The sequence below is a fragment of the Tiliqua scincoides genome, chromosome 7 (genome assembly GCF_035046505.1).
Source record: "Tiliqua scincoides isolate rTilSci1 chromosome 7, rTilSci1.hap2, whole genome shotgun sequence".
NCBI classification, from domain to species: domain Eukaryota; kingdom Metazoa; phylum Chordata; class Lepidosauria; order Squamata; family Scincidae; genus Tiliqua; species Tiliqua scincoides.
In genome coordinates, this window is record NC_089827.1 from 27225309 (window position 1) to 27251109 (window position 25801).

Here is a 25801-nt window from a genome sequence, read left to right on the forward strand (position 1 = left end):
TCTGTGCGCCATGGCACCTAGAAGCACTGCAGCACACTCGCAGGAGTGCAGTGTGGCCTCTTCTTCCCGGCTCACTGGGCTGAGGTCTCATGCAGTTTTTGTGAGCCCAGTGGTGCCACTGCAACAGGGTGCCACAGACAAAGGGTGCTGTGGCAGCAGTAAGTTTAGGAACCACTTGTTTACAGGAACCCCATATCTGTCCACTGATGTCCATGGAAGTAACTGTGGAGGCTATTTTGCATAAACAAATAGCAGGAAAATTAGTGGTTAAGCAACCCTCCTCTTCCCTTTTCCTTTTGTGATTGCAGCCTCCTCTGGGTGCTTCTTATTTTAATAAAAAGTCAAGGGACTGCTGGCACATTTCTTCACCAGTGTAACATCAACTTTATAGTTGTTTTGCAATGCAGATGTGCCCATATTGCTCAGAAATAACCTAGTGATTCTCTTGGACCCAATGTTTTTAAGACATTTTCCTTTTCTTTCTTTTTTTTAGGTTTGGCTCTGGTCTCCCTCATCCATTTCCTGGTTTATTTTAGGTAAATTGTGTGAGATGCACTTTCAGATATTTTGTGAGCAACACAGAGAAGCAGTCCTAAAGATACCTACCAGTCTAATCATGAGGAATAGTCTTCTCTCCTTTAAATATTTATTCAGTTATTGCTCCAAATATATTGAGGGCAGCACATGAACCAGCTGAAAGTCCACTCACACAATTTGGCAGCCCAGTTGTTGAATATTGCATTATGATACTGGAACTGAGAGTGCTAAACATGAATCCTATTGCTTGTGCTTGATAGATTTTGCCAGTGGCTTGTGCAAATGAGCGCACTCACTAAATGTGAATGCAGGCATTATCAGTAGCAGTGAGATTTTGACCATAACCCAGCAGTGCTCTGGTTGCAAGGGTGGGGAGGAAATAGAGCAAGTGATATACAGTATGTGAACCAAAGCACAAAATCAGCTGTTATGAGAACCAGTAATCTAGATAGGAATTGCCTGGATAGGCTGGAGTGGGATGATTCTGTCTTAGTTGTTGAATGCAGCATATTGCATAACTTGTAGCAGCTGCAAGAGATTCTTAGCAGCATAGCAAAATAGGATCCAGCTGTCTGACTTCTTAAAGCACTTCAGTCACAGTCTTTAGACACACAATTATATACTTGCTTTATTTTCCACAAAACACTTGTGGAAAATAAGTGTTCCAAGGCATAAGTGTTCCAAGGCATCCAAGGCATACAAAGGTCATGCTTAGTGAGAAGTGGAAAGTGTTAAGAACTCTCAGTTACAGGTGTTGCTGCTAGTTTGGCCTGTAGCAAAGTGGAAAACATGTCTGGAAGCCTGCTCAGTGGACTCCATGAAATTTCACTGCCACGTGGTCCTTTATTTTATTCTCCTTTGGGAGTGATTCTTGTGGAATTTTCTGTCAAAGAAGGAGTTCTTTGAAAGTGGTGAATCGTTTCTAGCACAAAGATTTTCCCTTTTCCCTGTGGAGACTGTTAGCATCAAAGCTGAACTGTGACATTTTGACCTTGGTAGAAGTAGGTATAAACTGATCTGAGTGTGAGAGGTGGCTAGGTTTTTCTTAACGGCAGGCTTTTTAAAGCAAAACTTATGATTTAAGTGGTATTTCAAAATAACATAGTTAAAACTAATAGTGTGAATATCTGAGAGAACAGAGAAATGTCTAGGAGAACATGCTGTTGGGAAGCCTTAAAATATGTGCCTCTTTTCACTTCCTTGTCTGTGTTTTATCTGCTCTCATCCTTGGAATCTCAGGGTTTTCTGAAGTATTTACTATACTTTTTTATTTTTGAAATTTGTATCCTGCTTACATGACTCCGTTGTGCCCTCTGGTTGCTTGGTAATGATCACCCTAAACATGTGGATTGTGGATGACAGGCTGTCTGATTCAGAGTGCCTGTCAGTTGAAAAACAATTTATGTAAATGTAACATTTGTTTTCTGCAAAGGCTCTGGATCCGTCTCAATCAATATCCTTGTATATAAGTTCTCTATGCTATAATCTAACACTTATATCCTCCTGGGAATTTTGAACCTCATTCTGGCAGAACTAATTCTCTCTCTCTCTCTTCCCCCCCCCCCCCAATTTCCTTCTCCTAGAAGAATAGTCATTGGACATGTTGGTTCATTTAAGTAATTTGTTATGCCTTAATTCCCATTTTATTAATACCAATATATCCTAATGGAGCTCAATTCATTTGTTTAAGTTGAGTCCCTTAGATTATTTGCCTTATGCCCAAATTACATTTTGTATAATTTGTTCAAATGTAGTAACTTGTTTGCATTAGCAAGTTACTAGCTCAGCAAATGTTTCTCAGACTTTCAGAGCTCATCTCTTCTCTTTCTAAATTTATTCTACTTTCTGGTTCTCCCAACCAAGCACCAGTAAACCTGGTTTACAAATGTACATTCAGAAACTCTTGCACATGAATAACATTCAGCCTGCTTTTATTTGAGGATTTGTGCTTGGGGCAAATCCAGTTGGATCATTAGAGATAAATAGAACAGAACACTTCTGACCCCTCTTAAAAATGTATGCTGGAAAATTCATGTATGCCATTGTTACAAAGTAGCTTCCCAACAGAATGGGATGATGTGACATAAGAGGAGCCTTCAGTTCCACAAATCCAGTGTGGATGAATGAGAACTGTCTGCAAAGGGGTGTTCAACACAACTGAGGCTTGGCTGTTAATAAAAGGAATGTTCTACCTGCCTCAGGATTCTCTCTTTCCCTGGAATTTAACTCCCCATTCTTAAGAGCTTAAGAGCCCCACAGCTTGTGAATCACTGAGCTAAGCAATAGCAGGGTATTGCCAAATGTGATGCCCTCGCTCATGTATTTTTTAGTGAATTGATTTTCTAAAATATTCCTCTCAGCAACTTTTAGGGCGTGTCTTTTTCCATATGTTTCAAAAATGTGTTCCTCTTTTTTGTTGTTGCCGTTACGGTAAACACACATTTGACTGTTCTAACAGGAAGAACGTTGGCTATATTAAAAAAATACAATCGTGTTTATTATCAAGTGGGTTAAACTTCCTTCCTGGTTACTAGAACACTTCCTTCGCATCTGCTTATGAAGGCAAGCAGAAAAGCAGAACAGCTTACTTGACCAATTCAACTCCTCATGTTGTGAATGGTTGTCATTTTCTAATTAGTTCTAAAAACTAGACAAATGAGTCTTCTCCAGCAGCTCAGTTTCTTCTCTGCAATCAGGTAAAATTTTCTTAAATTTTGAATCCTTTTTAAAAAAATTGGTGTTGTGTCTCGGTTCTTTTTAGAAAACTAAAATTACTGCCTGATAACTTATGTCATTCCAGTGTGGTTTTACTGACTTCACTTCTTGTTTCTAGAGTTGTCTGGTAGTAGACAATGAAAAGAGATTGCCAATAAGTGGCTTTTTATATTAAAAGTTTGTTCTGGAAAAATTCTGGTGCTAAGCAACATAGAACATCCTAGTTAAGGGAAAACTAAACCAGAAATTATCTGTGTGTCTTAACTTTCATTTCATCTGACAGAATGCAATTGAAACTATGAAAAGGTGTTTAATGTTTTCTTAGCATCTCTGAGATAAGATGAAAGAATACTGTTGCCCTAGACAAATGAGGGAAAGCCCTTCATACCTTGCTTGTGAGTTTCTGGGGTCATCCGGCTAGCTGCTATAAGAAACGACACTTTTAATTTTTTTAAAAATAGATACTCTATGCAGTGCAGTGTTTGCAAAGATGTTTTACTGCTCCTCTTCATAACACTGATGTTACTTATCTGCTAACTCATAGGATGGTAAATAATCAATATGTTCCTTTCTTTAGCCATCTTACTAACATTTCGTGTAGGGCTGGAAAAGTATTTCCAGTTTCCAGGCTTTGACATCAGTGTTGTAGAAGTTAGAACCACATTTCTAGATGCCTAGGTAGCCAAGGCCTAGGATTTTTCTAAGTTTTTCTTAGAGTAACAGGTATGCTAACAAAGAAAATGCTTTTCATATGAATTGCTTTTGACATTTATTAATAAATTCTATAGTGTTTTTTGAGTGTCCCAAGTACTTTTATATAAGACCAAAATTGAGGCAGGGTGAAAAGCTGCTGAGTTTCAAATAAAATGATTTCAAGGTACCCGATGAGATCCTGTTCCTAAAGCTAAGCAGGTGGATACCTGGAAGAAAGACTGAATAAATGCACCATGCATACCAGTGCAATGCTGGAAGGTGTGTGTTATAAAGGTAAACTGTAAAATAGAAAGCTTTTGCTAAACTAAGTTGAAGCCTATCTTACCTGGAAGTATAGGTTCACAGATCTAGCAGTCTAGGCACAGTAGTCTGTATATATGGAAAAAGTTTAATGTTCTAGTGATGGCCTTTTCTGGACAATTGTCTGCATATAGAAGTATATTTTTCTCTGAATAAATACATATTCTTTTCAGGTAATTTGCTGATGGTGCAAAGTATTTTCAGTACAAATGCTTTCAAATTCCTTTGGCTTTAATGGAAGAAGTGCTTACCTTTGACTGGCACATGCCTCATATCATCAAAATTATGTTTATATAGATGGTTGCTTTTGAGGGAAATTTACCAGAAATATGATTATGGATAGATTAAAAATGGATCAAAATCTTTCCTGTATTTTAGTAGATTTTCTGTGGCATGGAGTTGGAAAGCAGTGATCAACCTGTTGTTATGAGAGACGACAACAAACGGAGGAGGAGGAGGATGAAGCCGCACTGTACATCAAGCAGTCTGTCTTCAACAGAACAAATATCCATTGAGTTTATTCTGCCTACAAGCAGCATGTTACTAGACATAGCCAGCAACTGTACCGTAGAACAAATGAAAGCACAAATTTGGATGCGAGCAATAGAGAGGAACCAGACCTCAGATTTCTATCACACATTCACCCCAGATCAATTTATTCTTCAGTACCAAAAGAAAGGACAGTGGTATGAAATATATGACAAGCATCAAATCATACAGACTCTTGACTGTATATTGTATTGGAAAGTCTTACAAAAGAAGGTGGGCAAAATTCATGTGGTCCAAAAGCAAAAACCCACCCAGGAAGTTGAGGAGTTTCAAAAGCAACTAAATTATTTGATTGGCTATGATGTCACTGATGTAAGTAATGTACATGATGATGAGCTGGAGTTTGCTCGTCGCAGGCTAGTCACTCCACGAACAATTGAAGTATCCTGCAGAGATCCAAAATTATATTCAATGCATCCTTGGACTACATCCAAGCCACTACCAGCATATTTGCTTAATAGAATTGTCAATAATAATATTTTTATCAATATCCATAGGGGTACAACAAGCCAAAAGATTAAAGTATCTATTGATGACACTCCAGAGCTAATTCTTCAGAGCTTTTTCACAAAAATGGCTAAGAAAAAGTCTTTGATGAATATTCCTGAAGATCACAATGAACTCGACTTTGTTCTTAGGATGAGTGGCAGAGATGAGTACATTGTAGGAGAGACACCTATCAAAAATTTCCACTGGATAAGACAGTGCCTTAAGAATGGTGATGAGATTCACCTGGTCCTAGACAAACCACCTGACCCAAACCAAGATGAAGTTCAGAAAGAGGAGTGGCCGTTGGTGGATGATTGCACTGGAGTTTCAGGATATCATGAACAGCTGACTATAGATGGCAAGGACCATGAGAGAGTGTTCACTATATCGCTGTGGGATTGCAACAGGAAATTCAGGGTCAAGATAATTGGCATAGATATCCCTGCACTACCAAGAAACACAGACCTGACTGTATTTGTTGAGGCTAATATTCAGCATGGTCAGCAGCTCCTTTCGCAAAAAAGAACGACTGCTAAACCATTTACTGAAGAAGTTTTATGGAATACTTGGCTTGAATTTGACATCAAGATTAAAGATTTGCCTAAAGGGGCATTACTGACTCTGCAGGTATATTGTGGCAAAGCACCAGCATCTGCAAAGGTCAGTGCCCAGTCACGTGATTCTCCCAATGCTGATTCTAAATGCAAAACCCAACTTCTTTATTATGTAAATATTTTGTTAATAGATCACCGATCTCTGCTACGAACTGGTGACTATGTGCTTCATATGTGGAAAATTCCAGGCAAGGGTGAAGAGCAGGGAAGCATAAATGCTGATAAGCTTACATCAGCCACAAATCCAGATAAAGAAAATTCAATGGCTGTTTCGATTGTACTGGACAAATACTGCCACCCAATAGCCTTGCCTAAACATAGGATATCCTCTGATCCACACGGGGACAGGGCTAGAGCAGAAATGCCCAACCAACTGCGCAAACAACTTGAAGAAATCATAGCTACTGACCTGCTTAATCAACTTACTCCTGAAGACAAAGAATTATTATGGCACTTTCGATATGAAAGTATAAAGCACCCAAAGGCATACCCTAAGCTGCTTAGCTCAGTGAAATGGGGACAACAAGAACTAGTAGCTGAAACTTACCAATTGTTAGCTAAAAGAGATGCATGGGACCATAGCACTTTGGATGTTGGGTTAACAATGCAACTTCTAGACTGTAACTTTTCAGATGAAAATGTGCGGGCAATTGCGGTACAAAAACTGGAAGGATTAGAAGATGATGATGTTCTTCATTATCTCTTGCAACTAGTTCAGGTAAGATGGATTTGCATTCCTGACCATTTGATGTTGGCATATTTATGAAATATGCTAAAGTGTTGTTTTTTTTGCTCTTTTGGAGCAGATCACAGGTGCCATGAAATTGATTTCAACTTGTAATGCCATTAGAATGATATCAACAATGCTATTCACGTGTTAAGAGCAACCATTTTCAACCACTGTGCCGTGGCACACTGGTGTGCCACAAATGGTCCCCAGATATGCCGCGGGAATTTGGGAGAGGATCATTTATTAATAGGGCCACTCGGGGATGTGAGCCCCCCATTGACAGCACAGTGTGCCTTGTCAGTTGTCAAAATTGTACGTTGACCATTTTAGTGCCTTGCCAGTGTGCTGTGAGATGTAAAAGGTAGAAAATCACTATGTTAGAGGTTGGGGTGCACATGCCTGCCTGATTCCCTACCACTTGAAGACTGGCAGCTGAATGTGTGAATCAAGTCTATCAAAAAGTATTGCATTGTGATGTATGGACCATTCATACATGTGAGCTGTCATGGTGTTGCAATCATTGGTTAATGAATATGCATGTGTGAATCAACCCTGTGTCCAAGGGTATTACCAAAGGACCTCCACCCATTACACCGGACAACACACAGTTTACCTCTGAAATCTGTTGATTGACTCTAGTTTAGGAGATATGCAATACATAGCATACATTGGTGGTGGGAAAGAAGTGGTCTGTGGAGCTGTCTGTTGTGGATCTCTCACAGAGCATAGGCAATTTTTCATTTTCATTGTCATATTCGTGTCCAGCACCTCAAAATTTATGAGAAATTACTAATTTAATTGTGGAGGCATGACCTATAAAAATTTGTTGTCCTGTGTTGGACATCCTGAGTGATAGGATGACATTCTCACTTGCCAGTGTGCTTTCTCATGGCCATATTTTACCATATTGTATTAATATTCCTGAGGTTGTCATTTAAAGAAATATTGCTACTAGCCTGTGTTTAAAGTAGCCTGAAATCAATGTAGAACTTATTCAAAGAACTTATGGTTGAACTCCCATGCCTTTCAGCAATAATGTGCTGGATTTCAGCATAACAGTTGCGGGTTTTTTTTTCAATTTTTGGGTGTATCAAACTTTCACCTGTTTAAATTTTTTGTTTTAATGTAGCCAGTAAATGTAGTCTGGCCCTGCCAGAAACAAAAATGGCAGCAATCATCTGTGCTCTGGAAGGCTTTGTAGAATAAATGGATTTTGAAGCGGGAAATAGGGTTTGTCATATCTAAAGTGATCTTGTAGAAGTGACCCAAAGTGGTAAGGTTACAACTACTGCATGGGAAAGCAGAGTGTTTTTCAGAATGCGGCAACTTGCTGTTGTGGTGAGTGCTCCTTTACCAAGGGCATTTTATGAACCTATAGACAGAAGTAATTTAAAAAGAACCTTTAAAAAAGTCATGCAAATTTGCTTGTAATTGGGTTTTCAGAGATGGCAAGCTAGGTTGAACAAGTAACTCTTTATTATAAGTTATAAACTGTGGAAGGAAGAGAATGACAATGCCATGAAAGAGAAGATGTATTTGCAGTTGCTTCAGAATAATGTGGTATAAAATGGATATTGTAACTTTGATATTCAAGTGAAATAGCTGACTTGAAAGGAAGTGATGCTAAAGTGTCTGAATTTGACAAGAACTGTGCTTCTTACAAAATTCCTTCCAACATTTTTCTCTGGCAGGCTAATCATTGCTACTCTTGGTGTAGTAGTTTTGAAAATAAGCCTATGAATACTACTCATCCACATCTCACTAGTATTCTTGCTTACCAGGACCTGTCTAACTAAAAAGGCAACATCAGCAGCTGCCTAGGGCATCAGAATTGATGGGGCACTTGGGTACTCCTCAACACGGTTGTCCCTGTACAAGCCAGCTTCCAGAATGGGAGATGGTTATCTCCCCAATTTTTCCCAGTTGCAGTTTTTCACTCTCTATTTTAGCGACCTGCAAATAAGAACACCCTTGAACAGAGAGCATGGTCTCTCCCCTTTGATGTTAAAGTTATTTTTAATTAAAGATAGAGAAGTTCAGAGATGGGAAGTCCAGCATTATGCATTTCCTGTTCTTTCTGTAAAATCATTACACTTAAAAACCATTCTGATAGGAGGAGGAAGCAGGATGATAAATGCATTAAATTCATGTGATGGTTAAAGTAGGGATCCATTCTCCGTTCTGGGTGCCTTACAGCCCAGCAGTGGTGGGCCTGGGGAGACAGGGGGGTCAGAAACCCAAGTGTCAGGCCCATTGGCCTAGCAGGGGCGGCACTACTATGCTTGCTGCACTGCCTCCGCCTGCCTTCCAGAGCTTTCTGGGGGCAGGTGAAGCCCCACACAGTGTTTGGGACTGCTCAGAAACCCTTCTGAGGCTTCCGATGTGGTCTTAAGTAGTACTTCTGGGAAACAGGAAGTACAGTTTAAGATCATGTTGGAAGCCTCAGAATGCTTTCTGAGTGGTCCCAAATACTGCGTGAGGCTCCATGTGGCTAGCTAAGTATCTAGGTAGGGGGCGGTGTAATGTGAGGGCAGTGTTGCGAACTGGTGCCACAGGGGCCAGGTCCGTAACTGCAGCCCAATTGTATGCACATCTGCTGAGAAGTCTCATTACAGTTAATGGGGCTTACTCCCAGATAAGTGTGGATATGATTGCAGCCTTAGGGCCCAATCCTATTCCATTTTCCAGTGCTGGTGCAGTTGTGCCAGTGAGGTGTGTGCTGCATCCTGTAATGGAGGGGAAGTCACTGAGGCCTTCTTAAGGTATGGGAACATGTGTACCCTTTCCATGGGGCTGCATTGTGGTTACACCAGAGCTGGAAAATTTGATAGAATTGGGCTCTTAATTATCTTGTCTAAAAAACAGAACAGTGGAGAAATCCAGAACATCCATACATGACTCAGCTGTACAGGCCTGTGAGGAATGTTCTGTAAATTGTACAAAATCAAGGAATATGTTCCCAGATAATTTCAACTCAAGTATTGCATGCTGTTTGGTTTAGTCAAGCCTAAAATCTGTTTTCCTTAGTATTTTCTGTTTCATAGACTGCACAGAAATTTCAGATTATGGAAAAGCTTAAGAAAAACCTCTTACTTTTGTTATCTGTTCTTCAGGCTGTGAAATTTGAGCCCTATCATGACAGTGCATTAGCCAGATTTCTTCTACGACGAGCTTTAAAGGTAAGGAAAGGTGTAAAGGTAATTTTTTTTGTAATTAGATGAAATTTGCAAATGTTGCCAAAATCAAGCCAGTCTATCAAGAAGATGTCCTAAGTATTTTATATCTATATATTTTTCCTCTACCTCTAGAACAAAAGAATTGGGCACTTCTTGTTTTGGTTTCTGAGAAGTGAGATTGCACAGTCCATGCATTATCAGCAAAGATTCGCTGTGATCCTAGAAGCTTATCTTAGAGGTTGTGGAAAGCTGATGCTGCAAGATTTTATGAAGCAGGTTCAAGTAACTGAACTATTGCATAAAGTGACAATGGATATAAAGTCAGTTTCTGGTGAAAGGTGTGATGTCACTCCTCAAGGTATGTGCCATTTTTATAAACATAGGGCTTGTTTGTATATACAGTGGTGCCTCGCAAGACGGAATTAATTCGTTCCGCGAGTCGTTTCGTATTGCGAAATTTTCGTCTTGCGAATCGCGATTTAAAACAAACCAAAAAAAAAGGCAAAAAATTCATCTTGCGAAGCACGGCCATAGAAAAATTCGTCTTGCGAGTCACCAAAAAAATCACAAAACGCTTTCGTCTTGCGAGTTTTTTGTTGTGTGAGGCATTCGTCTTGCGAGTCATCACCGTATCTTAGCTTCTGCAGTGTGCAAAAGGCATACTACTAAATGTATGGTAACTTTCAGCCATTGATAGGGCAGTTGCAGGATGAAAATGGTCAGTTGAAAATAGATTGAAGAAGCAGTACTATACAGGTTGAGTCTCGTTATTCACGAGGATTTTGTTCCCAGAAGACATGTGGATGGCAAAAATCACATTAACGCAAATCCATTTAAAAAACAATGTCCCTTTGCTAGGAGATTTAAAAACAGCCTTGCTGACCTTTGTAATGTAAGACAGAGTCATTAGGCAGACAGTCCATCAATCATACCTGTATTTGCATTCTTTAAAAAATTCCAGAAATATTAATTTTTCACACTTAACATGACGCAGAGATTATTGGTGCAAATGTGGAAGGATGCATCCATTCCCAAATGTAATTGATGGTTTGAGGAGATGTCTGTGCTTGCTATTTGCAGGAGAGTCATGTACAACCATAGAATAAAGCAATACTTCCTCACTAGGACAAAATAGGTCCTTATTTTGATCCAAAATGTATCTTATTTCTGGAGACCTAATATCGTATGTCACCTGCCAAGGAAATATATAAATAAAAATAAACACTGGACTATTGGCCAATTCCTTCAGGTTTACCACTTCTGTTAATTGCAGTGTGCATTTTCTAGGCTTCCCCTCCTTCACCCTTCCTTCTGTGGATTACAATTTGTTCATTGTTTTGTTAATGTTTTTACAATTCAGTGAAATATCAGTGCAATATCGGTAAAACATTTGACACCAGTATGAGATGTATGAGCATTCGTTTGGAAGCCAAAAATGGCTTCCAAGAGTTTGTATTCATTGAGAGAGAAGAACTGCTTCTCCCACTAGTGTGTTCTTGCATACGTATTTTGAGCTTCCATATGTTCTCTGCCTCTCTTCTGTAGTTGCAGTTTTAGTGGCTGTAGTGGTAAACATCTGCTACTGGAATGACTGAATTCTGACTGCTGCAGGATCTTCTACCCTGAAACTCCACTCACCAACCCCTGTATGCAAACATGTGTGCATACCTTGTACTGCCCCATAGTTTGAAAAGTTTCATGTACATGTGACTTGTGGGACCATCAGGACAGTTAGGATGCAGTTGGCAGAGGAGGTAAATCAAGCAAAGGTACTACTATGTGCCTAAGAAGCACAGCAGAAATGCTTGGTTAAAGCCGAGCATCTCATCATGGATGGCTTCAGAAAACAGAATATAATTTATGCATAAGTATTTGTGATTTTTGTGATTTCAGTTCTGCCAAATCCAATAAATATCATGAGCCACTTTTAATTTAAATCCTCCTGTTTTGAGATGTAGCTGAGAGTGCAGCTTAGTTTTTCAAACTGGATGGCATATTAATATTTTGGCTGCTTACTGTGGCAGCCTTCAGCCTAGATCAGGGGTTTCCAGACTTTTGGTGGGAGGGCCGCATCTTTTCTTTCACAGTGTGTTGGGGGCCAGGGAAAAAAGAATTAATTTACATTTCAAATTTGAATAGTTTTACATAAATGAATATATTAGAAATGGAACTTATATGAATGAATGAAGGCCTTGCAATAGCTCAAGGCCTATAAAAGTCCTTGCACAAAGCAAGGCTGGCCTTTCCTTCCCTGCCGTTGCTACATCACAGATGTGAAACAGCTCACGCAAGAGGTCAAACATTCGCACTCAGAGCAGTTGCGTTGGGCCAGCGCAGGTTCCAGCAAGTCTCAGAAGGGCCAAAGGCTCATTGGAGACCAGGGGCTCTCTGCGCGGCAGATTGGGAGTCCCCAAGGGCCACAAATGGCCCCTGGGCCAGGGTTTGGGCACCCCTGGCCTAGATCATGCTTTCATTAAAGGTGTTATTAATTATTGCTTAAAACTGGACTCTAGTTCTTAAGAAAGTGAAAAGAAGTTTGAGAAATGTGCTGCTTCCCTTTCTGCATATATGAATTTAAACTTTGACCAAAGGCAATAGTGGGACAAACAGGTTGACTTTTTCTGAAACAACAGAAAAACCTGCCAATCTTGTTTACTGGAGGAGAAAGTGGGCTGAGTACACTCACCAGGAGCTGAAACTCTACCTTCAGATCACTCCTGTTTGCCTCCTAATAGTTTCTTCTTTTGAATCTAATTTTTTTTTTACCAATTTTCAGTTATTGCACAGCTCAAGCAGAAACTTGAGAAACTACAGGACGGTAAGCTTCCTGAATGCTTTAGAGTGCCATATGATCCTGGACTGGAAGCAGGAGCACTTGTGGTAAGTATACTTGTTACTTTCTAGTTTCTTTTTCAAATATGTGTTACTGCAGTCTAGAGGATTTTTTAAATTTGCATTTTCCTCTGACCCTAAACTGAACCTCTTTGAGTTTAAAAAGTTTTGGGGGGATTCTGGTGGTGCAAGAGTGGCTTTAAAAGGAAGCTGTGGAAAAATAATACCTTAGTGATAGATTTTCTTCAAGTGTCTCCCACATCAAAGCCCAGATTGTCTCTTTAAAATGCAAGACAGCTAAGAAGACAGATAGATACACACACTCTCTCTCTCTCCCTCTCTCTCAGAGTGAGTCATGAATATCCTAGCTTCTTTTTCTTGAAAGAGTCAAGATGCAAGTTATGCTAAATATGTAACATGGCCTGGTGAAGGGTGTGTGTGTGTGTGTGTGTGTGTGTGTGTGTTTTAAGATAGTAGTTGGGGGGGGGAACTACTACATAGAGCAGAACCACAGTTGGGGGCTTTAGATATTTGCTGCTGCTGCGTTCCACTCTCAGCCCACCCATGATACAAGCTAAGACATTGTCATTGGATGACATTTTGGGGGAAGTTATGCCCACTGCCTTCTTCCAGTATGCCACCAACCAGTCTAGCCCCCTTACCTCACTTCCTCTACAGAGGCCATTTAAGCAGAGTGGGAAATGTGGAGCACACTGAGAACACTCCCAGCATGTCCCCTGCTTTGGTCAAAGGGTTCACATAGAGGTAGATGGCAGGGAAGGGGCTAGATTACAGCTTTCCAAGGATTGGTATACAGTGATCCTGCCCTTTTCCTTCCTGCACTTAAACAAAGCACAAAGTATGGAACACACTGGGAACAGTCTTAAGTGCACTCTGCATTCCCTGCTTTGTTTGAAGCCCTGTGGATTTGAAGAAAGCACAGCAACAGCAGCAGGGAGGGTGACACTTTAGGAGTGCCTTAGGCAGCCTGACAGCTTCAGCCAACTCAGGTATCTTCAATCCCCATCACATCCCTCTTGTCCCTATCTTGTCCCTCAAATTCCTCCCCTATTTTAAGGGGAGGGAAGCATTCATGAAATTTTCATGGCAGCTTTTTTCACTTCAAAGTGGCAGAAGAAGTCCTATAGCCCCTATCCCCTACCATCATTCTGTTTTACAACCCACCCTAGGCCACAATTTTAAAAGTCAGTACCATTCACTGAGTCACATTACATGTTTAGCTTAATATGAGATTTGTGCTAAGACTTTGAGAGAAATTTAGTAAGTCTTGATTTTTGATAGAAGGAAGACAGGTTGACAAGACAGGAAAATTGGATATAAAGCACCATAATGTGTAGTCTCCAGGCTTGCTGAAACCATGATGCTGTAAGTTCATTAGCTGCCCATCACTAGATGGTAGCTGTCATCCTAGCTATTGAAGGATGAACCAGCATGAAAACAGTAGAGTGCAACATAATGGTTGCACTCAAAGAGAAAATTCTTCAGTCTTTGGTGCAATATGCCCTAGTTGCTATTGCACCAAACAATTGTTGTGTCATTTTCCTCCCACCCTAATTTTGAGGTATTTCTCTAAGTTTTGCTTATTTTCTCTATATCAGTGGTACTCAAACTTTTCCGGCCCATGACTCCCTTGACCCCCGTGGCTGTTGGCCATGACTCCCCATCATGTTCCTGAGGGCTGGAAGTGACATCATTAAACAGGAAGTGGCCAGAAATATTAACTATATTAATATTAATCATATATTAATTAAATGCAGATCTTAAAAATATATTATTAATACACAGCAATATACATGCTTTATAAATGATCAGCTGCTGATCACTGTTGGAGACAGGATGCTGGAGTAGGTAGATTTTGTCTGGTCCAGGAGGACTCAATTTTTTAACTTTGTAAGCGTGCCAATAGAATTGTTTTATCAAATGAACTTTGTGAACAACCAGTCTGACCAACATTACACACACACACACCCCTGTGGACCCCAATTCAACCAGTCATTTCTCCCATTATCCTTGGATAGGATTGAACCCTTTATTAATTAAATTAAATTAAATTTTTCCAGCAGCTGGTGAGGAAAACAAAAATAGACCATGAAAATATATCAGAGCTGATAAGGGTTTGGTTAGGAGGCTGATTTGTCTCCTATACTAGGAGATGCACAGCTCAATCCTATGTATGTCTACTCAGAAGCAAGTCCCATGAGAGTCAATGGGGCTTACTCCCAGGAAAGTGTGGATAGGATTGGGCTGGCAATCACTTCATCAATGGCTGATAAGTATTCCCTTCAAATAGCAAGATTCATCACTTTAAAAATACAACCTTTCCTCTTCTGTCAAACAAGATTAACAAATCACTTTAAAAACTGTTCCCTTTTTCTGCTCTTGGCCAAGTAAAGTGTGTGCTTTTCTCTCCCCCCCCCCTTGCTAACTGCATGGAAACAACTTTAAGAGCCCTGGTCACTGGTAAAATAGGAAACGTTTTATTTGGGGAGGGGGAGGAAAGTGGGAAGGTTTGGAAATGGAAGGGGGGGAGTGGAAGAGGGAGGGGGTTGAAAAGAGAGATTTCACTTTGATGAGAAGCGAACCCAGGCTGAGAACTAGGAACCAACCGGACAAGGATCAAAGAGGGTTTCTTTCTGATGGTCAGCAAGGGCAAGGACTGCAAACTAAGCATACTCAGTATTTGCCAGCTGGAGGGTTGGAGTCGAAGAGCTTTGGAAACAACATGCAGCGAACACAGAAGGCGGCAGCCTCAGAGAGGAGAGACAAGAGGGCAGGCAGCAGCAGCCACTCTCGCAGTCCCTCTCAGAGGGAGCTGCTGAGCAACCCCCATTTCTTCTACTTTAAAAAAAAGCGCAGAAGACGGAGGGGCTCGTATTCCGCCCAGGAACGGTGGTGTGACTGTATCGCTGCAAGAGGACATCCTGCGCCTTCCCTGTGCGTTCCTGGTGCCTCCCTAGGGAGCTGTCTCTCACAGTTTGAATAACACTGCTCTATATGCATGTTTACTTAGAAATAAAACCCATTATGTTCAGTGTGGCTTACTTCCAGGTAAATTTGCATAGGATTGCACAGTGACAGCACAATCCTAAAATCAACTTGAGCCGGAACAGGCATCCCCTCAGCTCAGAGTGTCATAGACATGCTGAAATGCACGTTTGCAACAACTTGTGAGCCAGCAGCCCCAGCCCAATGGTCTGCAGCACCCTGCCAGTGCCACATCCTGTCCCTGTGCCAGCTGGTTACCTGGGTAGCATGGGGGGGGTAGAAGAGTGTGGCAGGAGGGTGTTTTAGAGGTGGGGAGGAGTATTTATGGGCAGGGAAGGGCGGCAGGGAAGGGCAGGGAAGGGGGAGGATTAGACTTGGGAGGAGATAGGATTGACGGAAGCCTCACCTGCCATATCCTAATCCTCTTCCCAGGCCTGGAAGCCCTATACAGGGCTTTTCAGATTTGCACCAGCTAAATAGCTGGTATGGATCCAAGAAGCCTCATAAGGGAGCTGGGTCTCAACATGGAGTAAGGGGAAATATTTCCCTCAAGGAGACTTCCAGCCGTCTTTTGGGCTGCGTTGAAAGCAGTGAAGACCATGCGGCCTGGCTGTGCCAGCACAGTTTAGGATTGGTCTGTGAGTTGCTGATGGGAATGAACTGCAACCTCCAAAGTTGGGCAAGTAAGACATAAATTCAAACAGTCTTCAGTTTTTATAAATAGCAGCTTAGGGATCAATATTCAGATTGAAACTGCAGCATCAAGGCAGGTGGAGTTAGAACCATTGTTGTGCTCCGATGATGAAAATCCCCCCCATAGCTGCTGTTTGTTTGTAGTGGGTGGAAAGGACAGGATTCCTTAAATATGTCTTTCACCAGAGACAATTTTAACTTGATTCACTTTGAGAGTAGATGCATGACCTTAAAAGATGTCAAAAGATGACCTTAAGACTGTTTTGGCTGTAAGAAATACATTCATTATCTCTTACAGATAGAGAAGTGTAAAGTAATGGCATCTAAGAAAAAACCACTTTGGCTAGAATTTAAATGTGCAGATCCTACATCCCTGACCAACGAAACCATTGGTATTATATTCAAACATGGAGATGACCTGCGGCAGGACATGCTTATTCTACAGGTATTGTCAGTCTGACAGGCTGTTGAAAACTAAGTTGATCCCTAGATTGTTTGCCTTTGTTTCAAAATGAAAAATATACATAAGTGTATGAGCTACTTAAGGTAAACACCACACAAAAGTGGTAGAACAGCATGGTATTTCTGACCAGGGTTAGTATCTTAATGATTATCTGTGTAAAAATTGCTGTTTGCTTAAGTGTTTGACTTAATTTTCTGGTAACTAGGGGCACAATACTAACCAGGTCTGCTCAGAAATAAGTTATATTGTGTTCAATTGGACTTACTCCCTGGAAAGTGAGGTTAGGATTGCAGCCTAAATTTCATACCAGTGTTTCCAAATTTTTTCACAGAGGTGGGTGGGTGTATATGTATGTTTAAACTGAAGGCAGACCTTCAGTGGCACTCAAAAAGCCAACTATATTTTTTCCAATATACTCCCAGAACAATTGGAATGAATTCTTTCTGGCTATCCTCATTAATTCCCAACATCCCATCATTCCCTAGGAGAACATGCTTTATGGGCACTGGTGATACTTCTGTGAAAATTTTCTGCAGCCTTCCTTGTTCATCTTTTTGGGCTTTATTATTACTTGTAAATAGTGTCTTTTTAGATCAGGGATGTCAAACATAAAGCCCACAGGCCAGATGCAGCCCACAGAAGCTCTATCTGGTTCACAGGCTCTCCCAGCACCACCATTAGCTGCTCTCAGCTGCTGAGCTATGTTGAGGTGTCACTGGGAAGGGAAGCCCACATGTTAATTGGGGTCTCCCATATCTTGAAAATATAATCAAGATTTGTGTAGTTTCTCTTTTCTCTTCTTTCATTTGCAGTGAATAAGTTCTTAACTGAAAGAAGTGCTTATTTCTAGTCATGACCTACTTAATGACATCACTTTTGGCCCACAGCAGGCACCATGAATGCTATTCAGCCCAGTGTATGAAACAAGTTTGACACCCCTGTCCTAGGTCTCTTTTTGAAAGCCTCATAAACCTAGGTGGGCCCTGATAGTGTTGTTTTTAAAAGTGGGTCCCAGTGCAAAAAAAGCTAGGGAACCACTGATTTACAGTATTGTCTTAATTTTTAAGGTATACTTTAGCCCTTCTTATGGCACGTTAGAGGCTGCATTTTAGATATAAGAATTGACAGAAGAGATATTTCCAGCACACTGCTAGCATGCTTTCAGCACAGTTATTTTAAAAATAGCAATATGGTGCCCCACCCTGAAATCAATTGTATAGAGCAGTAGTTCTCACACTTTGAGCACCGGGACACACTTTTTAGAATGAGAATCTGTCAGGAACCACCAGAATAACCACACGTGACCTATCAAGTGGAAAAATTTTTTAACAATCCTAGGCTGCAGTCCTACCCACACTTACCCAGGAGTAAGTCCCATTTACAATCATGGTTAAAAGCATATACATAGTAGCCTATTAAAAAATACAGTTCTGTAACATTTCCCCAAATGCAGTCACATATGGTAGTATCAAGTCTAATATATTAAAAATAAAATATTGAAATGAATGGGGACCCACCTTAAATTGGTTTGCGACCCACCTGGTGGGTCCCAACCCACCGATTGAGAAACACAGGAGAGGTCACCATACACTCTGGAGGCCATCGTGTTTTTGAGAGGTTCCTCAATTAGTTCTAATAAAAATAGGTGGAAGTGATGTAACATGGTAGCAGCCGTCTTCTCTAGCTCCAAGCTAGCTTGGAGAGATTCTAGACTGGCTAGCCCAATGGAGCCTAAAAAATGAACATGACCCAAGCATGCTAGTAGATTTAAAAAGAAAACTCTCTAGTGCTTGTAGCACTAGAAGATAAAGTACACAGCCATAGTGTCTATCGGCACACATTTTGGGAACCTTTGTCATACATAATGATGGTTTACAAGTGTGAAAGCTACAGTATGTATACATTTGCCATTTAGGTTGTTTTTTAAAATTCTGCTGCACATTTTATCAAGAAATGCAGTTATGGTTGCTTGTTCTTTCAGGTTTATTTGACAAAATGGATATAACATGTTTGATTACAAGTTGTTCTTTTTCTTTTAAAGACACCCAAGTAGTTATGATAAAGTACTTATGTGTTTTTGTTTTGTTTTCCTAGATACTTAGAATAATGGAGTCAATCTGGGAAGAAGAATCCTTAGATTTATGTCTGTTGCCATATGGCTGTATTTCTACAGGAAATAAAATAGGTATTGCATTTAAGACAACCAGTTTCAAAGCATTACCATGCTAGCAAGAACTTGTTCTGTTGTGTTTTGTTCTGTTTTGCACCAGTCTTACTAGATTGCCCCTTTCACCAGAAATGACATTCCAGGCAAAGAAATATGAATGAAGGAAATGACATAGGACAAAACTTTTCAATACTCTTATCAACTCATGTCAGTTTTTTTGTTACTGTGTATGTATGTATACATGAGACATTTTTATCTGTGAACTAGCACTACTTTAATCTGAGACAGATAGCTGCTTTGCACATCATCCTACACGGAAGAACTTCTGTAAAGAAAATGTAGTAAGTTGTACATGTAGTGCATCTCAGTAAATCCACTTTCCAATTAGTAAATTCTAATCAAACTTGAATTCCATATTTGAGAAACTATTTTAGTTGGACCATTTTTGGTGCTTCCTGATCACAGCAGGCATTTGAACCAATTTCAGTTACCATGAAGAAATGCAGTTCATTCCTCAGCAAGTGCCTATGTTCCTTTTGCTATTGAGATGTGTACATATTGTAGTTGTACAAATTACAGACACACACTGGCTATTGCTCGTGATATATGACCGCTATAACAGTGGCCTCCAAAGTGGAGACCTCTGCACACTGGCAAAGGCTTCCCCAGCGTGGACGGCACTTTCCATTCCACTGGAGACCTTCTGCAAAGCACTTCCATGCACCCTCATTCCTTGCCACGCCCATCCACTTCTGCCCAGAAATCCAGGCACAAAGTCTTCTGGGACTTCAGAAGCCAGCTGGATGCAGTAAGGAATGGGGACATATGGAGGCACTTTGCGGAGGCTCTTCGTGGAGGCTCCACCTTTCTTGCAGGGGAGGGCTTTGAACAGGCACCAGATCCGACCCTCGGGCTGGAGTCTAGAGAGCCCTGATCTATAACATACACCCCCAGGGCTAGCCAAGACCTAATTGGGTGGCATGCCGGATGCTACCCCTGTTGCCTGATGTGCCAGCCTCTGCTCCTCCCACTTCAGTGTTCTAATTCAGCACTCTCCTCCTATCTATCCCTCTTTTTTTTTCTAATCCAGAATAGGAGGAGGAATAACAGTGGAGGCAAGTAGGTGGACACAGATGGGTGCCTCAAGACCAGTCTGTAGCCTGGTACAACCACCAGTTGCTCTCATGGATGGGCCAACTCTGTATTCCCCTCACACAAAATTTGGCTTTGTCCTATTTTGGGAACTTGGGGTAGAGGTACATTTTCTCACAATTTTAGAGGTTAAGCTCACACAGCTATAACACACTAGGCGTTCACATGTAATTTTTAAAGATTGTAATAAAAACGTTTCACGAATATCAAGGGGAGCATAAGAAAGAAGCAGCAACGTCCCACTATTGTGTGGATTTTTCCTCTTTACATTTTAGCTGTATACCTCTTCAGTGCCGTAAGCATTGCATGTGTACTACATACTTACACTTGAATTAGGCTAACTCTGCTTTAACTCTGAGAAAAAATCCAGGAAGCTTGTTTAGGTTGTCTTGGGGAAGCATTTAGCTAAAACACATTCAGGACTGAATAAAAATGAAAGCTGGAAAAGTGGATTATATTATGTCCCTAGCACAAACCTAGAGACTGGAGGTTGATGTAGATGACCCAGGACTGGATATCTATGGGACCTATGTAGACAAGACATTAATCTCTAAAATGGAGGGTGATGGTGGCACAGAAGGTCTTTAAGGGAATACATTCCATGTTTCAAATGATAGTCCTTTTTAATTGCAATTTGTCATTTTTTAATCATGTTTTGAGGTATTAATACAGGTCAAATGGTACTCTATCAGAATATTACCATGTCATCTTTTTATAGGAATGATTGAAATTGTAAAAGATGCTACAACAATTGCCAAAATCCAGCAAAGTACAGTTGGCAACACGGGGGCATTTAAGGATGAAGTACTGAACCAGTGGCTAAGGGAGAGGTGTGTTATTGAAGAAAAGGTAAGCATTCTTTTTGTTTGTTGTTGTGCCATTGGGGCTATGACACTTTTCACAGAATAAGAGGATGTGTCCCTGCCCTGAAAGGTATTTTGCTGTAGGAAATTTATTTGTTAATGCTGTGTTCTGTGTCCGTCAACTGTTTGCCAAGGAAATAAACACTTTCTACTAATTAACTGCACATTAGATAACAATTTGCAAATTAATATGAGTTATTGCCTCTTTTAAAACATAGATCTTCTTGATTTCCAAATTAAATCATATATGGGCCAGTCAGGGTTTAGTGGATGTTGATCCAGGGCAGTAGTGTCTAGAGTTTAGCGTTCACTTCCTTCCCCTCTCTTCCTTGTTTGGACACACAAATTAAATGGGCTATGTCAGAATGCCAGATGCAGAGGAGGGCACCAGGACGCAGGTTGTGCCTGTTGTCTTGTGTGCTCCGTGGGGCATTTGGTGAGCTGCTGTGAGATACAGGAACCTGGACTAGATGGGCCTATGGTCTGATCCAGTGGGGCTGTTCTTATGTTCTTACCAGGGAAAGATCTTGTTAGTTTGACTCTGCTGCCATCAGCCCAGGCAATCAGGCTAGCCAGAGGAATTCCCTGGGGAGAACCCCCCTCCTAAAACCATACTGAACTTCAGGGGTCTCTATTAAAACCACTCTCACCAGTAGCACCTCCAAAGTGAGGAAACATGACAATCCACTGATTTTTTTCCCCCCTTGCCAGGAACTAGACGGAGTAAAAATATAAAAGATTTTATTAAAAGTTTAATAAAAGAAATGGGAGAAAACAAAATTAAATGAACAAGAACAAAAGTAAGAAGCATTGACTTTGGGCAAAAAAGGGGGGGTTGAGTCAACCTGTAAACCTGCAGACCAGTGAAAATAATACAAATGGCCAGAAGATGGCAGTAAGGTAGTGCAGAATCTCACACCTGTGCTTTAACTCAAGCTGCTGTCTGCAAAGCTTGAATGAATTTATGAGGCACAAACTAAAATCAACATAAAATCTTACAGGGTTTGGCTAATACTGCATCCTATATAACTGGATGCTGGCATCATCAGTCTCCCCTTGCATACCCCAAAGGTACACCTGGTGACGCCCCCTAGCAAGAGCATCTTGCCAGAGCCCTTGATGTCTGGAGGAGGAGGAGATAAGAAAGAGACTTCTATCTGCTTGGGAGTTAGCATTCAGCTGTAATGACCCTGCTGTCTGATTGGAGAAATACCTGTCACCTGACCACTTTAGTCATTCTTCTGAAATCAGTTGAGCTAGTTCTGCTGGTCTCAATTTGCATTTTAGCAGCTATTTAGCAGCTTTTACAGTTTGCATGCCAGCTCTGAAGGAAAGTGACTGGGACTACTGAGTTGTAAGCTAACTCTCACATGAAAAAATAGGTAAAATATACACAGAAATATACATAAAATATAGACATTTTATGACAGGTCCCTGCAATGGCTGCTATTTAGCTTTAAAAATCAATAGCACAGGGTCAAACCACACATTTCCTATAATGTAGTTGAGTCCTAAGAAGAAGGCATGGCCAATCCCAGCTCCTTGATGAGTTTCCCCACAGAGTACATGCATTTGCAAATACATACCTGTCTCATTCACACATTGCATATTTAAGATGTATTCTGAAACACTACATGTATGCAGTAAGAAAATATTTTATAAAGCTGTCTGTGCAGGTGGAGTGTTAGTTATTGTAGCTCAGCATTTTCTAATCTGGCTTGCGGTGGCTCTCTGGGATCTTACAATTCATGTTTGTCTGGTTAGGAACCAGAGCATGGACAAAAGTCAAAGATAGATGAATGTCAATCTTCTTCCACCCCACCTTTGTAAATAAAGGTTGTTGTTTAAGGATTGCTTGTGCAATTTAAAAAAATTGGTTAATTGCATTCAAGGTTACTTCTGGATATAGATGAACAGAATTGGAACTCGTGTCTCACTTTTCTTTTTTCCTCTGAATCCCACCTTTATAAGTGAGTTATTAAGACTGTGCTTTGGGAGCTTTTCAGAGGAGTGGGTTCTCAGGGCTCCTGCTGTTTCCTGATGCACAGAAGCAAGACCCTCCTCCTTCACATGCTGCAGATTGATTGACAGCAGAGACAGCTAGACCTTTAAGAAGTGCTTCCACACTCCAACCTTTTTCTTAGTCTCAGCTAACTGCTGGCCAGATGGCAGAGCCACCTGGCTAGATGTGTGCTGGGCTGCAAGAGTGATGCTGGGCTTGCTATCCAGCTTATAAATTGAAAGTAATACATTGAAATAGTCGAAAAAGCAAAGCAGTGAAAGTCAGGGTTCTCTTGTTGTCAAACTGTAGGTGCTAGAAATTGATCCTGGCGCCTTCTGCATCCACCATTGCGCTTTAGGTCTTCCAACTAAGCAGGAAAAAATGAAATAATTTAGAATATTTGAATACAATACTACCTTTCCTATGCTCAGAGTGGTTAATATATGAACATGTGAAACAATATACAATCATAATTGTTGCAAATGTTAACAAACTGTTATGTTGTAATGCACTCTGCTTCATTCATGTCAATACATTTAGAACTGGTTTGATTTTGACTAAATGTCTGACTTTTTTATTATTACATTACTGTATTTGAATTAGTTTCAGGCAGCTGTGGAAAGATTTGTATACTCTTGTGCGGGTTACTGTGTGGCAACATTTGTACTTGGCATAGGAGACAGGCATAATGACAACATTATGATCACAGAGTCAGGTGAGAGTATTGATTTTTATACCAGTATGAGAGAAATTTCAGTTTAAATGTGGGCTAAAGCATATATTGCAGGAGTGGCCAAACCACGGCTTGCAAGCCACATGATGCTTTTCGACATGTAATATACAGCTCATGGAAATATGTTGGCTGAGTTCCTTTTTTCATCACAATTTATGTAAAAGGTAAATTAAAAAATTTCAAATTTTGTAATTTTCTGGTTATAAACTGAGGGTCCCTGGATTAAAACATGTTTCTTGTTCATTGTGAGTAAATATATTTAAGAATTTGAATGCAGCTTAAATGTTGCAGCTCTCAAACATCTCTCGTGGTTCTCAAGCAACTGAAGCTTATCATATGCGGCTCTTACATCAAGCGAGTTTGGCCACTCCTCTATTCAGTTGCTGTTTAATATGAATGATTTTTAATTGTGTTCCTGGAATTCCTTTTTCAAATTCTGCTACTTAAATAGTATCATCACAGTAGAGAAGGGGGTGACTGAACTTGAAGTTGTTGGTGGAATATAATTCTTGGTAAAAAATTTTATATTCTATTCCATATTACATTGCCCTACAGTTTTGCAGAATACCTTATTTCATTCATTTCCATGATGCTGCTTTACCTTCTTGGGAAAAATTGTTGTTGTTGTTCTTGGTCAATAAAATTACAGGCTGCCAGAACAAAATCTTGGCAAGTGTTTTACTGTATGTTTGACCTGCCTAATGAAAGGAACAGTTTATGAACCTTATTGTTTTTAGATACTGTTCTCTCCAGAAAGTGTTGGAAGGTAGTTGGAAGGTAGAAGGTTTGTTGGGATAAAGTAATAATAAAATAACTTGTGCAAAGGAAAACATTAAGTGTATTTGTGTGCTACTCATAGCAGGGATGCTAGCTGATCACCATAAAATATTATATCCTCAGCCTAAACATCCTTTAGTTAAAGAGAGGAGAGAACAGCAAAGTACTACAATCAGAGTATTGGGGGGGGGATTGATAAAACTAGTGAGCTAGTTGCATGAAAATATTAGGTAAATGAGGAAGCAGAAGGCTTGAAGAGGACTGATTTGTTTTTGAAGAGTCATACTGGAAATGTTACAAATGATGCCTAGGTCAAAAAAGGTCATATAGAATCACACAAAATTGATGCAACTGCGGGTAATTCTTAATGATCCGTAAGCAATAATAATTGGTTTTTTTTCTCCCTAAGGTAATCTCTTTCATATTGACTTTGGCCATATTCTTGGAAATTACAAAAGCTTCCTTGGAATTAATAAGGAGAGAGTTCCTTTTGTATTGACACCAGACTTTCTTTTTGTCATGGGTACCTCTGGAAAGAAAACAAGTCAGCGCTTCCAACATTTTCAGGTACAGAAGCTTCAAGCGTAGTCTGAGAGTGAGGTGGAAATGCTCTTGCCTTTATACATAAACAGTTAACCATGCATGTTACTATAATATAATAAAACATATTTTAACATAATAAAAAAGCTGAAGAAAAGTCCTACTTGGAGATTTACAATCTGATAGACACAAGATACAAAGAAAGGGAGGAGGTTTTGTCACGAACACAGAATTTCAAGGTTCCCTGCTCCCTTTCTCCAGCACATCTCCCCTGACTTCTTAAAATATGACGAACAGACTATGCCCCTGCAGCAAGGCTACTCTTTATCCCAAGTGCTTGGTGGGGTTGAGATATTGCACAACTGACACTGAGACCTGACTAGCACTATTGTAGAGCTTCTTTATAAATCAAATTTTGACATAGACAAATACAAAGGTATGCAAGCAACACAGGCTTGTACTAGGGAGCTGGGCTGCCCTCTGCTTCTCTATTCATGGTATATGTGAAGGGGTTTCTAAGTACTAGGAATAAAGTTGAATAGGAATGTGTGTGCTGGTATCTGAAATAGTTTTACATTTCTGTATTCTTGGAGACTCTTGACTGCTTCTGAAACTTTAAGAGATTCTTCCCTCCCCTCATCAGTTGTAGCAATTAAACATTTAAACATTTAGTTGTATGTTCCTCTTGGATTCATTTTGGTGGTTAGGGCTTTATGGAAATTTATCAGGAGAAGAGAAATTTATCAATG

At 40.3% G+C, this 25801-nt stretch overlaps 1 protein-coding gene across 2 annotated transcripts in view; it reads left to right on the forward strand.

Moving 5' to 3' along the window:
• The window catches only part of PIK3CG (phosphatidylinositol-4,5-bisphosphate 3-kinase catalytic subunit gamma), a 37326-nt gene that overhangs the window by 7672 nt on the left and 3853 nt on the right, over positions 1-25801 (forward strand). The window contains exons 2-10 of one of the 2 annotated variants that reach the window (XM_066634431.1): positions 4648-6636; positions 9762-9827; positions 9957-10182; positions 12601-12704; positions 16654-16800; positions 18913-19003; positions 20856-20986; positions 23606-23717; positions 24922-25079. In XM_066634431.1, coding sequence (XP_066490528.1) covers positions 4660-6636; positions 9762-9827; positions 9957-10182; positions 12601-12704; positions 16654-16800; positions 18913-19003; positions 20856-20986; positions 23606-23717; positions 24922-25079 — 3012 coding nt within the window. In that variant the 5' untranslated portion in view covers positions 4648-4659. Of the gene's footprint in view, positions 1-4644; positions 6637-9761; positions 9828-9956; positions 10183-12600; positions 12705-16653; positions 16801-18912; positions 19004-20855; positions 20987-23605; positions 23718-24921; positions 25080-25801 lie in introns of both variants that reach the window. The other variant, XM_066634430.1, reaches the window with a different exon arrangement.